Here is a 15,442-nt window from a genome sequence, read left to right on the forward strand (position 1 = left end):
GGAATTTATTACTAAAAAATGGGCCAAGAAATGGATTTTTATTGGCCCAATGCTATATAGAAGAAAAGGGTAATTTTGTTGTTTAAGGTAAATGGGCCAGCTTTTATTTTTTGGTTCAAAAGGCCCAAAGTTGATACAATATTGGTTCTTTAACTTAGTTTGCATTTATGACCATTAACTACATAGCCACAATTGTATAAACACACACTTTACAAAAATAGCCACTTTTGCAAAGCTGGCAAAATGGCCAGATTCAAAAAAAACACTTTACAAAAATAGCCACTTTTGCAAAAATGGCAAAAATGGCCAGATTCGAGAAAAAAAACAGCAATCCTAGAAGCAATGTTGCATTGAAATTTCAGCAACTAAAACAAACTCATGCTATGTGTTATACACCTAAAGTCATTCATGGCATACTTAACATTGTTACTCGAATACAATAGCTTGAAAACATGCTTAAAAATCCATAAAACTACTGACATATCAACTTATTCCCATTGCTAAAAATACATACATTACGAGTCTTAAAGGATTACCTGAATAGCAAAAGAATAAATGGTAGTCCAGCAATTCAACCAGCATAAAAAACAGCAGCACAACAACAGCAAAATCAGCAGCAAATCCGTGTTAAAACAGCCCGAAAACTCAGAGGAGAAACCCAGAAACGAACTCTAAAGAGGACTTATACTTTTCTAAAAGTTTGCACTCTAAAATCAACTCCTAAAGCTCACCATTTCAGCTTACTTTCCATGTGTTCAAGTGCTGATTTTTTTTTAATGTTTTTGTGTGTTTTTCATTCTCAATTGTAGTGTGTTGGAGTGCTTTATAATGAAGAAAGGGCAGCCCTTAAATAGGCAAAGAAAAGCCAACTTTTTGGACAGATTTTGGTTCCCCAAAAATCTGTCCAAAAGAGGCTGAATTTGTGGGCTAAAGGCTGTCCAAAAGGTGAAAGGACAGCCTGAAATCTGCTATGGCAGGAGCCAAAGGGTCACTTCAGCCACCCTACTAAAATAAAGCTACTAGTACCCTATTTCATTATAAAAATATCTAAATTTCAGATTTTAACAACACCAATATCAACCTATTGATTCAAATTAAACCAAGTATTAAAACATGTAATTAAATTTCAACACATGTATTGTGAACCAACATGAGCAAAACAAAAATTAGCTATTAAAATAAAACGGAACGCACGATATCGCCGAAGCGATTTAACAAAGACAAACATAATCAGAAAATGGATTAAATTAAAAAAAACAGAAACTAACTCTAAAAAAAACAAAAGAAAAAGAAAAATCAGAAAATTAATAACGGGGCCGGGATTGCGATTTTACCATATACTCGAGCATCCGGGAGACGACGATAGGCAGTGGTACGACTTTGGAGCAAGCTTCTATTGTTGATATTCTTGAAACCAAAAAATTCCGGCGAATCCGAGTCCGGTTTCAATAATATCAACGACACAACCTTGCTCGAGGCCGGTTAAAGAAAAGAAACGGGCGGAAGTGTGCGGCAGTGGCGGCGGCGGGATGGCGGCAGTAGGGGCGGCTGCCGGCGGCGGTTGGGTTTTTTGAGGTTTTGAGTTGGAGATATGGAAAGAGGGGGACAAGAGGAAACCGGTGGTGTAAAATTTCCGGAATTTGGGGTGGTGGGCGGCGGCTAGGGCCTCGGATTTTTGTAGATCTACGGAGATTGGTGGAGATTTGGAGGATATGAGTGGTATAGGTAGAAAGAGGAGGAAGAGGGGAAGAGATGGTAAAATTTTGGGGTGGATTGGAGGGTTGCCGCCGGAGGCGGCGATTTCCGGCCGGCGGCGATGGGCGGCGGAGGGGCGGAGGGGAAGAGAGGGGGGAGAGAGTGATAAGAGAGAAGAAGAGAAAAGGATTATGGGTGGAAATGGGGAAAATTTTCAGATTTTGGAGGCTTTAAATACCTAGGACAAGAGTGAATGAGATCCATTGGATCAAGATGGAATGGAGGGGTAAGATTTGATCTTGTTTCATTTAGTGAAACGACGTAGTTTTGATCCAAAACTACGTCGTTTGGACCCTCCTCTTGGCAGCCCCTTGTGGACCGGATTTGGACGAAATGGGCTCAAATTTTGGGCCAATTTTGGCTCAATTTTAATTAAAATACACTAGTCCAATCCCTACCCCATTTATCAAACCATTAATCAACTCTTGAAACTTATACATACAAAAAATAAGAAAAATACACACACACACACATATATATATATATATATATATATAACAAAGCAAAAATTAGACATTTACAAGCTAAAGTTCACATTCATATAGTCAATGGTTTACCTACAAATTCTCCTACATTAACAATTCATTGTGCATCAGGAGATGATGATTTAGGGTATCATGACCTTCCTATATATGGGGATTTTAATTTCTCATTTCGTGAGAATATTTGGGGAAGAACACTTTACTTTTGTCATTTTTGGTGTGGCTCAAAAGATAAGAGTTTTAATGTGTTTTTTTATTCTGATTGGAGTACACCTTCTGGTCCATTTTATTATTTGGTTAAGGATGATGGATTTTATTTAGCTAGAAGGGATAATCCTGCTCCAGAAGACTATTCTATGTATCAGACTTGGTAAATGAATTTCCAATTCTCTTATTTCTGAAATTGTAGGCTTTGTTTTATAAAAACCCTTCATTGTTATGCATTGATGTCAATTAGTATGACCATTCGTTCATCATCATGAAATTAGTGTAAAAAGAGTAGTGTCGTCGTACCTCTCTCTTACAACATCCCTATATAATAACTATTTAACAATAAATATCAAATTTTTCTCGGAACCCATTTTTTAAGGTATATTTTACCTCTTTATAATATTTTTTTACCTATAACAGCAACATCGATATTTATAGTAGAACGCTCTTTGTAAAATTACCCCTCTATACAAGCCAATAGCCATATAGAATCTCTACGGCTACTAATAATAATTTTAAAAATCTGCACAGAATATTTTCCATTGAACAAGTTTTCATCTTGCATAATACATAGGGTATATGAAAATTTGCAGATGATATCTTTTTCATTGAAAAAAATGCTAAAGAATATTTCGATAGAAAATTGAACTCTTAAGCTCTTAGATTACCTTCAAAGAAAAGCTGCCGTCCAATACCTTTTTGCCGAAAGTTTGGACATCTCCGCCAATTCAAACATTATATCGCTAGTAAAAGAATGGAATCTATGAAATAAGATACATTTACGAAGTTCTTCCATCAATCTTGAAAGAATATATTCTTGTAGTAGCTTTTAAATGTGTGCATTAATGCTTAAATCTTTGTACGTTTAATTATGTATTTATTAATAATATATTAGCCTTTTTAATATATAATTACTAAAACATGCTTAGTTTTTGAGATTTTATAAAATCTTTTATATGTAATATTAGAAAAGGAAAACAATTGATGTTTGGTTATTATTTGTTTATAGCATCCAAAAAATATTTAAACGTCAAATGCTGTAGGTATTTATCACAACAGTTCACTATCAAAGCAAAAAAATATCGGAATAAATAATGCTATTATAGACAAGTTTGACCGTAGTAAATTTTGTGCGTTTTTACGCTTTGAAATAATCGAATCCCAAGGTAATTAATTCTAAAATGGTTCCCTCAAATAGATAAAATTATGTAATTAGTAATGTCGGCCTGAGGGGAGCTTTGGTGCAATAGTAAAGTTTTTTATGTGTGGCCTATAGGTCACAGGTTCAAACTGTAAGACCAACCATCACACTCCTTGGATACAATCCTTCTCTGTATCTTGCGTGAATACGGAATACTTTGTGTATTAGGTTGCTTTTTTATTTTTTATTTTTTATTATTTATGTTAGTAATATCAGTTCGGCTTGCCTATTTAGTGTGGAAATGCATAAAGTAGGCTCATTGTTTGGTTTTTTTAATAAAGATGTTGTAGTAGACGAAGATAGTGCGCTTCTTTGAAACGTGTTAATTCTTAGTTCTGAGGTACCCTTCCGTTCACTTTTGGTAATGGGTATACACTATAGACTTTGCACTCCTAATAATAAATAAAGTAAATATTTTATTATAATACTCATAATAATAATAAATAGTACTAATGATCTGGTGAATGAATAGTTAATGATAAGGTAAAACAAGAAAAAAAAATTCCTTAATTTGTGAAAGTGGACAAATAAAAGAAAACATATTTTAGTATAACAGACAAATAAAACCGGTGGGAGTAGTTCATAACTTAAGTTTTCTCTCAAAAAATAAAAGAAATAAAAAAATCCTCTTTCAGATATCGATACCCGTTGACCCGCATCTGATTCAAAATATAAATATATTAAGCATTGTATTTAGTCCAAAACTAGAGAGGAATTCAGAATTTAAACTCTATGGGATTGTTTGGTACAATGGTAGAAAATCCCATGGGATTAGTTGTTGGGTCCATCCCATGGCCCATGTGAAAGAACAGAAATTTCCTTCGGCTTTGAGATTTCAAGCCAACCAAATCAACAGTAGAAAAGATTTGGGCGGGCAATTGTTCTTTGATTTCACATGTAGAAGCTCACTTTTGCAGTAGATGTTGATGTCATTACGTACATCATCATGGGCATTGTGCAACTATAAATAGGTGCCTTTACTTTCATTTGTAAACACACAAAAAAGATAAAGTAAGAGAGAGTTCACAGAGTAAGAAGAAAAATACTCTGTGAGGAAAAATATAGAGAGTTTAGGCAATATTGTAGTGAGGTGAAAAATCAGAAGAGGGTTATTTCTTTTTAGTGTGTAGTAGTTTTGGAGTATTTTACTCGGCACCACAAAATGTAAAATCCTTGCAATAGTGAAATCGGTTGCTCCTCCTGGGCCATGATTTTTCCCTTATTCAGAAGGGTTTTTCACGTGAAAAATCTCGGTGTCCTTGTTTGTTTTATTATTACCGTTGGTTAGTGTATTTTAAAATCCGTATTTATTATAATCATATACCGTGAATATTATTTTTGTGGGGGATTATTTTCCTAAAAATTGGTATCAGAGCACGTTCTTCTCATTCACAAAAATATTATATACGGGCGATTTATTTTTTGTGAAAAAAATGTCAGGAGTAAAATATGAAGTATCAAGATTCAACGATAATGACGGTTTCTCCATATGGCAAAGAAGGATGAAGGACCTACTAATACAACAAGGGTTAGATATGACACTAGATGAAAAAGAGGCAGAGCCCGAAACTATGAAAGCTGAGGATTGGGCAAACATGGATAATAAGGCGGCCAGTGTAATCAGACTGCACTTGTTCGATGAAGTTTTTAATAATGTCAGGGATGAAAATAGTGCATGTGGTATTTGGAAAAGACTAGAAAGTCTATACATGTCCAAACCTTAACAAACAAGTTATTTTTGAGAAAGAAACTTTATGCCATCCATATGAGTGAAGGTACAAATTTCTTGTCTCATTTAAATATGTTCAATAGATTAATCACGCAGCTGGCAAACCTCGAAGAAACAATTATTGAAGTCGACAAGGCTGTCATGCTTCTAAACTCGTTGCCATCTTCCTATGATAATTTGGCAACAACCATCCTGCATGGTTGAGATACCATCGATTTAAAGGAGGTCACACCAGCCATTCTACTCAATGATAAGATGAGGAAGAAGCCCGAAAACCAGGGGCATGCTCTTATCATGGAAAACAGAGGAAGAAGTTTTTATAGAGCATCGAGTAGCCGTGATAAATCCAAAGCTCGTGGAAAGTTCAGGAACCGATCAAAGAGTAGGAATTGCTACAATTACGGTCAACCCGGTCACTTTAAAAGAGAGTGCCAAAGAAAGGTCGAGGAGAGAGCAGTGGCCAAATGAATAATGACAACACAACTGCTGCAGTGCACAACGATGATTCGGTGGTTCTCTTCGTTCACGAGGAGGAAGAATGCATGCACTTAGCAAGCCAAGATTCAGAATGGGTGGTTGACACTGCAGCATCCTACCATGCCACACCGGTAAGAGAATTCTTCTATAGGTACAAAGCATGAGACTTTGGGATGGTCAAGATGGGAAATACCAGTCACTCAAAGATTGTGGGGATTGGCGACATTTGTATCAAGACAAATGTCGGATGCACATAGTTTTAAAAGATGTGTAGCACGTACCAGATCTGCGAATGAATTTGATTTCAAGGATCGCTCTAGATCGAGACGGGTACGAGAATCACTTCGCCAATAGGAAGTGGAGACTCACTAAGGGATCATTGGTGATTGCTAAAGGAGTTTCTCCCTAAACGTTGTACAAGACAGCCGCTGAGATATGTGAAGGTGGATTACATGCGGCTGTAGATGATACGCCTGCAGATTTATGGCACCAGATTTTGGGCCATATGAGTGAGAAGGGAAAGAAGATCCGATCCAAGAAGTCACTCATCTCATTTGCAAAAGGTAAGGCTGTGAATTCTTGTGATTATTGTTTATTTGGAAAATAACACAGGGTATCGTTTCAAGCAACTCACAGAAGAAAACTAAATATACTCGAATTAGTATATTCTGATGTTTGTGGTCCAATGGATGTAGAATCAATGGGAGGTAACAAATATTTTCTCACATTTATTGATGATGTTTCACGGAAATTGTGGGTTTATTTTTTGAGAACAAAAGACCGGGTATTTCAAGTTTTTCAGAAATTCCAAGGGAGATAGGTCAAAAATTGAAGCGTCTTAGGACAGAAAATGGAGGAGAGTATACTTCAAAGGAGTTTGAAGACTACTACTCAAGCCATGGAATCAGACATGAGAATACACTTCCTGGAACCCCACAACACAATGGTGTAGCTGAAAGGATGAATCGCACCATTATCGAAAAAGTGAGAAGAATGATCAAAATGGCAAAAATACCTATGTCATTTTAGGGTGAAGCAGCTCGCACAGCCTGTTACTTGATTAACAGAAGTCCATCAGCTCCATTGGAGTTTGACATTCCATAGAAATTATGGACCAACAAAGAGGTGTCCTACTCCCATATGAAAGTGTTTGAATGTAAAGCTCTTGCACATGTGCCGAAGGAGCAGAGAACGAAGGTGGATGACAAAGCTATTCCCTGCATCTTCATTGGTTATGGAGATGCAGAGTTCGGCTATAGATTGCGGGACCCGAAAAGGAAAAGGATCATCAAAAGCAGAGATGTGTCTTCAGAGAAGATGTAGTCGGGATTGATGGCGATCAATCAACAGAGACCAAAAAATGATAATGGTACAGTCACTAACTTTGTTACTGCTCCTACTGTACCTGTACGTAATCCTTCCACAGGTGAAGAATGGCACACAAAAGGTGTAGATGAAGAGGTTGTTGAGCAGTGGGAGCACCCTAGTCCACAAGAGGAAGAAGAAGAGCAACAACAACAACAACAACAACAATAACAAGGACAATAACCTTTGAGAAGATCTGAAAGAGAGAAGGTAGAGTCCACGAGGTATCCTTATTCAGAATATATCCTCGTCACTGATGAGGGGGAGCCAGAGAGCTTCAAGGAAGTGTTGTCTCATCCAGAAAAAATTCAGTGGATGGAGGCCATGCGAGAAGAGATGGATTCTCTACTGAAGAATGACACGTATGAACTGGTTGAACTTCCAAAACTTAAAAGATCGCTTAAGCGCAAGTGGGTCTTTAAGCTTAAGAAAGATGAAAACGGCAAGCTGGTTAGATACAAAGCTCGATTGGTGGTAAAAGGTTTCGAACAGAAGAAAGGTATTGATTTTGATGAAATTTTCTCACCTGTTGTCAAAATTACTTCTATTCGTACAATCTTGAGCTTGGAAGCTAGCCTAGACTTGAAGTGGAGCAGTTGGACGTAAAAACTGCGTTTCTGCATGGAGATTTGGAAGAAGAGATCTATATGGAGCGGCAAGAAGGTTTTGGAAAAAAGGCAAAGAAACACATGGTGTGCAAGTTGAAAAAAAGTCTTTATGGGCTGAAATAAGCGCCAAGGCAGTGGTACAAGAAGTTTGAATCAATCATGAGAAGTCAAACGTACACAAAGACTTTTTCAGATCCATTTGTATACTATAAGAAATTCTCTAACAATAACTTTATCATCTTGTTGTTATATGTGGATGACATGCTGATTGTAGGACAAGACGAGAAGTTGATTGCCAAGTTGAAGGACGATTTGTCCAAGTCATTTGACATGAAAGACTTGGGTCCAACACGACAAATTCTAGGAATGGAGATTTCCGTGATAGGACAAATAGAAATGTGTTTCTGTCACAACAAAAGTATATTGAACGTGTACTTAAATGCTTTAACACGATGAGCGCTAAACCAGTTAGCACGCCTCTTGTTGGTCATATGAAGTTGAACAAGACTATGTGTCCTACAACAAAGAAAGATAAAGAAAGTATGGCTAAAGTTCCATATTCCTCTACCGTCGGGAGCTTGATGTATGCAATGGTATGTACTAGACCTGATATTGCTCATGCTGTGGGTGTTGTTAGCAGGTTTATTGACAATCGAGGGAAAGAATATTGGGAAGCTGTGAAGTGGATACTCAAGTATCTAAAAGGAGCCTCGGATGAATGCTTGTGTTTTGGGAGATCAGATCCAGTTTTATTGGGCTATACAGATGGTGATATGGCCGATGATACTGATAATAGAAAATCCACTACTGGATATCTATTTACTTTCTCAAGGGGAGCTATATTATGGCAATCTAAATTGCAGAAATGCGTCACACTTTCAACAACTGAAGCAGAGTACATCACCGCTACATAAGCTGGCAAGGAGATAACATGACTCAAGCGGTTTCTTCAAAAGCTTGAATTGCATCAAAAGGGGTATATCGTCTATTGTGACAGTCAAAGTGCAATAGACTTGAGCAAGAACTCCATGTACCATGCAAGAACAAAACATATTGACATAAGATATCATTGGATTCGTGAGCAATACCACTTGCTCACAAATCTTTTTGAAGGTCAAAAAGATTCACACGAGTGAAAATCTTGCGGATATGTTGACCAAGGTAATACCAAGAGACAAGTTCGAGCTATGCAAAGAACTTGTCGGCATGAACTCTATATGAAAACTGGAGTTACCTCCTTCAGGTGCATGAGACTGGAAGGGGAGATTTGTTGGGTCCATCCCATGGCCCATGTGAAAGAAGAGAAATTTCCTTTGGCTTTGAGATTTCAAGCCAACCAAATCAATAGTAGAAAATATTTGGGCGGGCAATTATTCTTTGATTTCACATGGAGAAGCTGACTTTTGCAATAGATATTGATGTCATTATATACATTATCGTGGGCATTCTGCAACTATAAATAGGTGCCTTTACTTTCATTTGTAAACACACAAAACAAATAAAGTAAGAGAAATTTCACAGTGTAAGCAGAAAAATACTGTGTGAGTAAAAATATAGAGAGTTTGGGCACTATTGTAGTGAGATGGAAAAAGCAAAAGAGGGTTATTTATTTTGAGTGTGTTGTGGTTTTGGAGTATTTTACTATTGAAAGGATTTTATACTTTGTGGTAGCAAGTAAAAAATCTCGTTGTCCTTGTTTGTCTTATTATTACCATTGGTTACTGTATTTTAGTAATCTGCATTTATTACAGTCATATACCGTGAATATTATTTTTGTGAGGGTTTATTTCTCAACATTAGCTACCCCACCTTCTATATGGAATAGCTAATTTCATAATTTTTGTGTAAAAATTATTCCGGAATTAATTAATTTCCTAAGCTAAATATAAAATAAAGTTAATCCCAAACTTTATCGCAAAATTATTATCCTTATTCCAAGTAACAAACGTCTCTATGAATTCAACTTTAAAGATTTTACGCATTGAATTAGTTGAAAAGTAGCTCTTATTGTAATTTTTTAGCACTTGGTATGTGCAAAGCCGTGTCGGTGCGGAGCACTGTTTACAATGAAGCGTACCAATTTGTGCAACGAGAAAACAACAAGAAATATTAACAACTCCTCCTTTATTTGATGCCACGTACAATTTTATAAGAGGTGCGTTCACTATCAGTTTATGAGTTGGATATCGTGTGTCTTCCTCTGTGAAAACGACACCCCAGGTTTTCTTTTTATTACTCCCTCCAGTCCAAAATAAGTGATTTTTTTAGATGTTTTCACATAGATTAAGAAATCCACCATTTAGTATTAATTAACAATGGAAATGACCATATTAACCTTTACTATCTCACATAAACACTCCTAACACATATTCCAACACTATTTACTCCAAGGACAATGTAGGAAAGAAATAATTAATTCATTCTTGAGATCTGAAAAAATCACTTATTTTGGACCACAAAAAAAATGCCAAAAAATTACTTATTTTGGACCGAAGAAAGTATTATTTTTGATTCCTCTTTGATTTCTTTTATTGGAGTTATTACTCCTTTGGTGATTCGAACCCATAACTCTGAAGTTGTAGGTAAGAGTAGTGACCACCTACAATAGTGGAAGCTTTTACTAGTAAAATCTAATTACGTATTTTTTTTAATTACGGGTTTAGATTTATTGTTCTTACAATAGTAATTCTTTTGTTGAAAAAAATAATTTTTTATGTATAAATTTATATTTCGCATCAAAAGTATTGAGTTCGGATAAACTTGATGATGCAATGTTGCATTCAGGCCATCTCCAATGGTACTCTATTTTTTGCACCAAATCCAAATTTGGTGCAAGAAATAGAGTAAAATTGCTCCAATGGTCTCCATTTGTTGCTCTATTATAGAGCATGAATAATGTTGCACCAAATTTGGTGCAACACTATTCATTACTCTATATTTGGTTTAATAATATTTTATTCATTTTTTTATTGTTGAACTTTTAATTAATTATATATTGTGTATATAATTAACTTTTATATTAAGATTTTTATAATTTTAATTTTATATCCTATTTTTTGATATATTAAGTTTTGTATATATTATATTTATATATTATTTTATATCCTACGTGATATAATGACCACATGTATTATACTGCACAACATGATAATTGAGGACGAGCGTGATCTTATTGCACCAATTGAAGATGCGCGTGAATGTCCAGCTCCTACGGTAGAAATGGTAGTAGATCAAGATCACCGATTTGAACAATTTTTAATTCGACACAAAAAAATTAAGGATAAAGATGCGCATTTCGCACTTCGTAATGCATTAATCGAGCATTTATGGGAGAATAGATGCGAAAATTAAATATTTATGTGGTACTTAAATTAAATTTGACTATGATGTAATATTTATTTAATTATGTTTTATTAATGATTTCACTTTTTGTTAATTTATCCTTTATGTAAAATTTTGTAATAAATGATTATATAAGTGATGAATGTGAATTATATATAATGAATATGGAAAAAAGAAAAAAGATAGTATTAGTTTGAAGGAAATAAAAAATGAAAAGTAAATAGAAGATAATAATATAATATAGAAGAGAGAGAAAATTTGGTGTAAAAAATAGTGTGATTGTTGGAGTAGATTTGGTGTTGCACCATTTTAGAGTGAAAAATGATGCAAAAAATAGAGTGATTGTTGGAGATGCCCTCAGGGGGCACAAGCCAATTTATGGGTTCAGCTTAACCCATTAACTTTTGCTTAAACAATGTATTTGATGTTTAAAATTCATTAAATATATAAAAATATAAAATTTAGAACCTAGTCACTACACTTGAAATCATTGTTCTAAAATGCATTATACGTAAGGTTGAAATTCTAGCTCCGCCTCTAATTGCATCACCCTTTGATTATTAGATTGATCCGAATTTATAAATAGTCCCAATTTAAGTGACAATATTTGAGTGAAAATGAAGTGACTTTTTAAACTTTAGGTCCAAACATCTCATTGACATTTTTCTGGGTATGACTTATTATCGAAAAATTAAAAATTAAATTATTTCTAAACAGATTAAAAAAAATACTAGTATCTCTTGATTTTCTCTACTATGTACGAATAGGTTTTATATGCTATGTATATCAGTATATGTACTTGATATATATGGAGAAAGGTGCACCCGTGACATACTTATTAGCGAATAATCATAATGTCTCCCCTTTTATATTCTTCTTCTTATATATATTCCTCCAAAATCAAGGCTTTTTGGAAAAATCTGTTATTCATTAGATTACATTCTACTATTATTGATCAGGGGTTGAGCCAATACTGCTGTTAAAGCGGCTTCACAACCAAAGTATGAGGCTCTATCATCACAGCAGCCATAGAAGTGGCACAATGGCTGGTGTTTTTCTGCTACTTTTGCCCATTTTCTTTCCCAGTTTTTTCACTCCTTTGAGCCATGCTTCGCCTTCCATTTTCTCGGTATGTTTCCGAGAAGTTTTATTTTGTGTCTCATAATCCTTACACTAGTTGTATGAGGCTCTTTTTTGTCTCACAAATTTGTGGACCCCAATCTTACACCTCTGGGTCCACAGAAATCTGGGTCCACAAAACTGTGAGACAAAAAAGTTGCCTCATACAACTAATTTCAGTCGTATTAGACACAAAATAAAATTTTCCGTATGTTTCCTGTTGTATCTCACTCTGTAATTTTTCTGCCTTTTTGTCACTAGAAAAATGTATGGAACCTATTGTGTTAGACAAATTACTGACTATTGTAATGAAACAAGTATAAATGGAATAGAATAGATATTGAGAATTGGTGCCCTGAAGACTTTGGTTCAGTGGTTAGAGGCAGCAGCGGCGGAGCCATGATTTCGATTCAAAATATAAAAAAAGTAAACACACAAAAAAGGAGCCTAGTGCACAAGGCATCCCGCGTTCACATTGGGTTCGCGGAAGCGCTGCACCCCAAGGGGTGTAATGTAAACAGCCTATCATGATGCAAGCATTAGTGGCTGCTTCCACGGCATGAACCCGTGACCTATACGGAGACAACTCGAACCCATGACCTATAGATCCTCAAAATTTCTCAGTTACACCAAAAAAGAAAAAGGAAAAAGATACTGAGGGTTGGTACAGCTTACTCCTAGAAGTTTGGGATTGAAGTGTTATTGGTTGCAAATACTCATATATCCATTGCTGTTTCTTCAATGACTTTTTTCCTTCTAAGTTGTGCTGTTTTTTCTTTCACTTTTTGGCTTCATTAAGGTCTGTTGGGAATAAAGGAAACTGATTCCTGGGGATGGATAGAAAAGCATAAGAATACCATCTTTGAAGTGAAAATGGTATCTGAGTAAGATTAGATTCTTTGGAGGATCAATTGAAGGGGTTAAATTGTAAAAACTAGGTGTGTCGCATTTAATCTTTGGGTGTAGAAGGCGAAGTGGTTGGATGAACAGTGATGTTGAAACGAAACCAGAAAGTGTATGCTTGTCAATTTTAGGCAGTCAAACTTATAAAGCTTCAGAAGTAAGGGTAATCTGGTGGATTCGGCAATTGTAGAAACTTCCGGTTTACTGTCTTGCATATGAATGACTGATGATTTTTGTTCGGTAGATTTGCTTGATGCCCAGCAGTATCTTTCAGTTTTAACCCCTATGAAACTGGCAGAAGAAATATTGTTATCTTGGAATCTGGCTGGCATTGTTTTACAATACAAACTTGTCTTTTCTTTTGTAAAGAAGGGTTTGCCGATTTGTTAAGTTGGATACTTTGGCTTGGACCATCTATATGCCATCTTTTTATCCTGTGCATGAAGATGGTATTTGTCTGGTAATTAGGAATGCACAATGCCACTCTGTCTAACTGTAGAGAAGAATTGTTTAGTCCACTGGAAAATATGAGTTCTCAAAGTTGGATTTGTTTGCTCGATCATCATTAGTTGTTAAAATAAATGACAGTTGTTTGGTCAGATAAATACTGTGGTAGATGTTATTCACAGTGGGTATAGCATTTAAGTTAGTTCACCATACTCCTGTTTCAAGTTGAAGAAAGCCACAATTACTTAGGTTTTGCATAATTTTCACACTTCTTAGCCCAGAAAACAGTAAACTATTGTTTGCCATTCTAACAGTTGCTGACATGATTCACCAAACAAAAACTACTAATCACTGTTCAATGTTTTCTACCTTCATCTGCGTTTCGAACTATTTAAAATGAAGCTAGATAATGCCATACATCAGTAGAAATAAAATATCCACGTGGTTTCCTTGCCTGGAAAGTCTTAATCCTGCAAAAATGGTAAAGCAATTGAAAAGCAATGATAATTTTAGGTCTGCATAACTCTTCTGAAAGGAACCTAACAAGGCAGCATTTCTAACTAAGAGAACATGATATTGCCGCGAACGTAGAAGTTGCTATGAATAGCTTCTGACTACAAAGAGAACGGAACTCTAGTAGAACAAGAGATGATACAGATAAATTGGAGTGAACAGCCTAAGTGAAAAGTAGATTCCTTTCTCTTAATTCTTTATCTGCATTGAATAAAACTTTGACAACTTGGGAATACAGTCAATTTGTGCCTGCAAGTACATACTTTTGGTTGTCACTACACAATTTTACTTGCACCATTTATCAAAGCCCGATTCTTAAGGCAAAATTTATATCCGTAATCCTGTTTGCATCCGCAGGAGTGGAATGCTCCAAAACCCAGGCACTCACGTCTTCTGAAGAGTGCTCTACAACGCCAAACTGTGCGTAAGATTGCATTCATTTGTTCCTCCAAATTTTACTCATATTGCCCAGAGAATGGTAGAAGGATCTCTTATTTGATTCTTCTTTTTCATGTAGTCATCTAAAGAACAGTCTGACCTTTGGATGCCTTTGGCCTACCAAGGATGGAAACCCTGTACTGAATCTGTCACCGCCTCTTGTGAGTGTCTATGGATCAGTTCTAATGCACTTCAACTTTCATGTGTCGTTTCAAGGATCTCTGTGCAGCATTCTTTAGTTTCAAGGATCTCTGTGCAGCATTCTTTCTTTTCGTAGCATCAACGTTATCTGTCATGGGCGGCTTTCCAGCCATGCCCCATGACCCCTTGGGCGCGCCCCGTGGCGTCCTAGCGAACCTCCCAATGCCTAGCGCCACGGACGGCCCCGTGGTCTTGGCCGCGCCAAGTGACAAGCGCGCAGGTGCCTCTGTCGCCCCACCGATATTCCTCGCGAGCGCCATGCCGCAGGCAGAAGCCAACAGCGCCGCGCGCGCAGACCGTGATGCCAAAGACACTGCTGCTGACAACGGGCCTGCTGCTGCCTTATAGAAAACTAAGTCATTTTCATTGTAAATATAGAGTAGTTTATTTCATGCACTTCCATTATGTTTCTCTAGCTTAATTAGGTCTACTCCTGTAACTTTGGTTTATTTTTTTTAAGTACTATTAGGGGGGATCAAGCAATCAAAACTTTCTAGCAAGCAAGCAATTCTCTGTACTGGTGTCTCTCCCCCTCGACACCGCGTTGCTTTTCTGTAATAGCTTTCATTAATGCAATCAAGCTTTCTTTCATTCTGAATTCTCATTTCTGTTCTCTCAATTGCTCTTGACATTGGTTTTCCCGTACGGCACT

The 15,442-nt window shown here is 36.2% G+C and overlaps 1 protein-coding gene across 3 annotated transcripts in view; it reads left to right on the forward strand.

The window, feature by feature from the left end:
• The window catches only part of LOC109225273 (uncharacterized protein At1g04910-like), a 13,214-nt gene continuing 9,798 nt past the window's right edge, over positions 12,027-15,442 (forward strand). The window contains exons 1-3 of one of the 3 annotated variants that reach the window (XM_019389880.1): positions 12,027-12,298; positions 14,509-14,571; positions 14,669-14,750. In XM_019389880.1, coding sequence (XP_019245425.1) covers positions 12,173-12,298; positions 14,509-14,571; positions 14,669-14,750 — 271 coding nt within the window. In that variant the 5' untranslated portion in view covers positions 12,027-12,172. Of the gene's footprint in view, positions 12,299-12,382; positions 13,349-14,508; positions 14,576-14,668; positions 14,751-15,442 lie in introns of those variants that run through there. The other 2 variants (XM_019389881.1, XM_019389882.1) reach the window with 2 other exon arrangements.

This window comes from Nicotiana attenuata, chromosome 5 (assembly GCF_001879085.1).
Source record: "Nicotiana attenuata strain UT chromosome 5, NIATTr2, whole genome shotgun sequence".
Lineage (NCBI taxonomy): Eukaryota > Viridiplantae > Streptophyta > Magnoliopsida > Solanales > Solanaceae > Nicotiana > Nicotiana attenuata.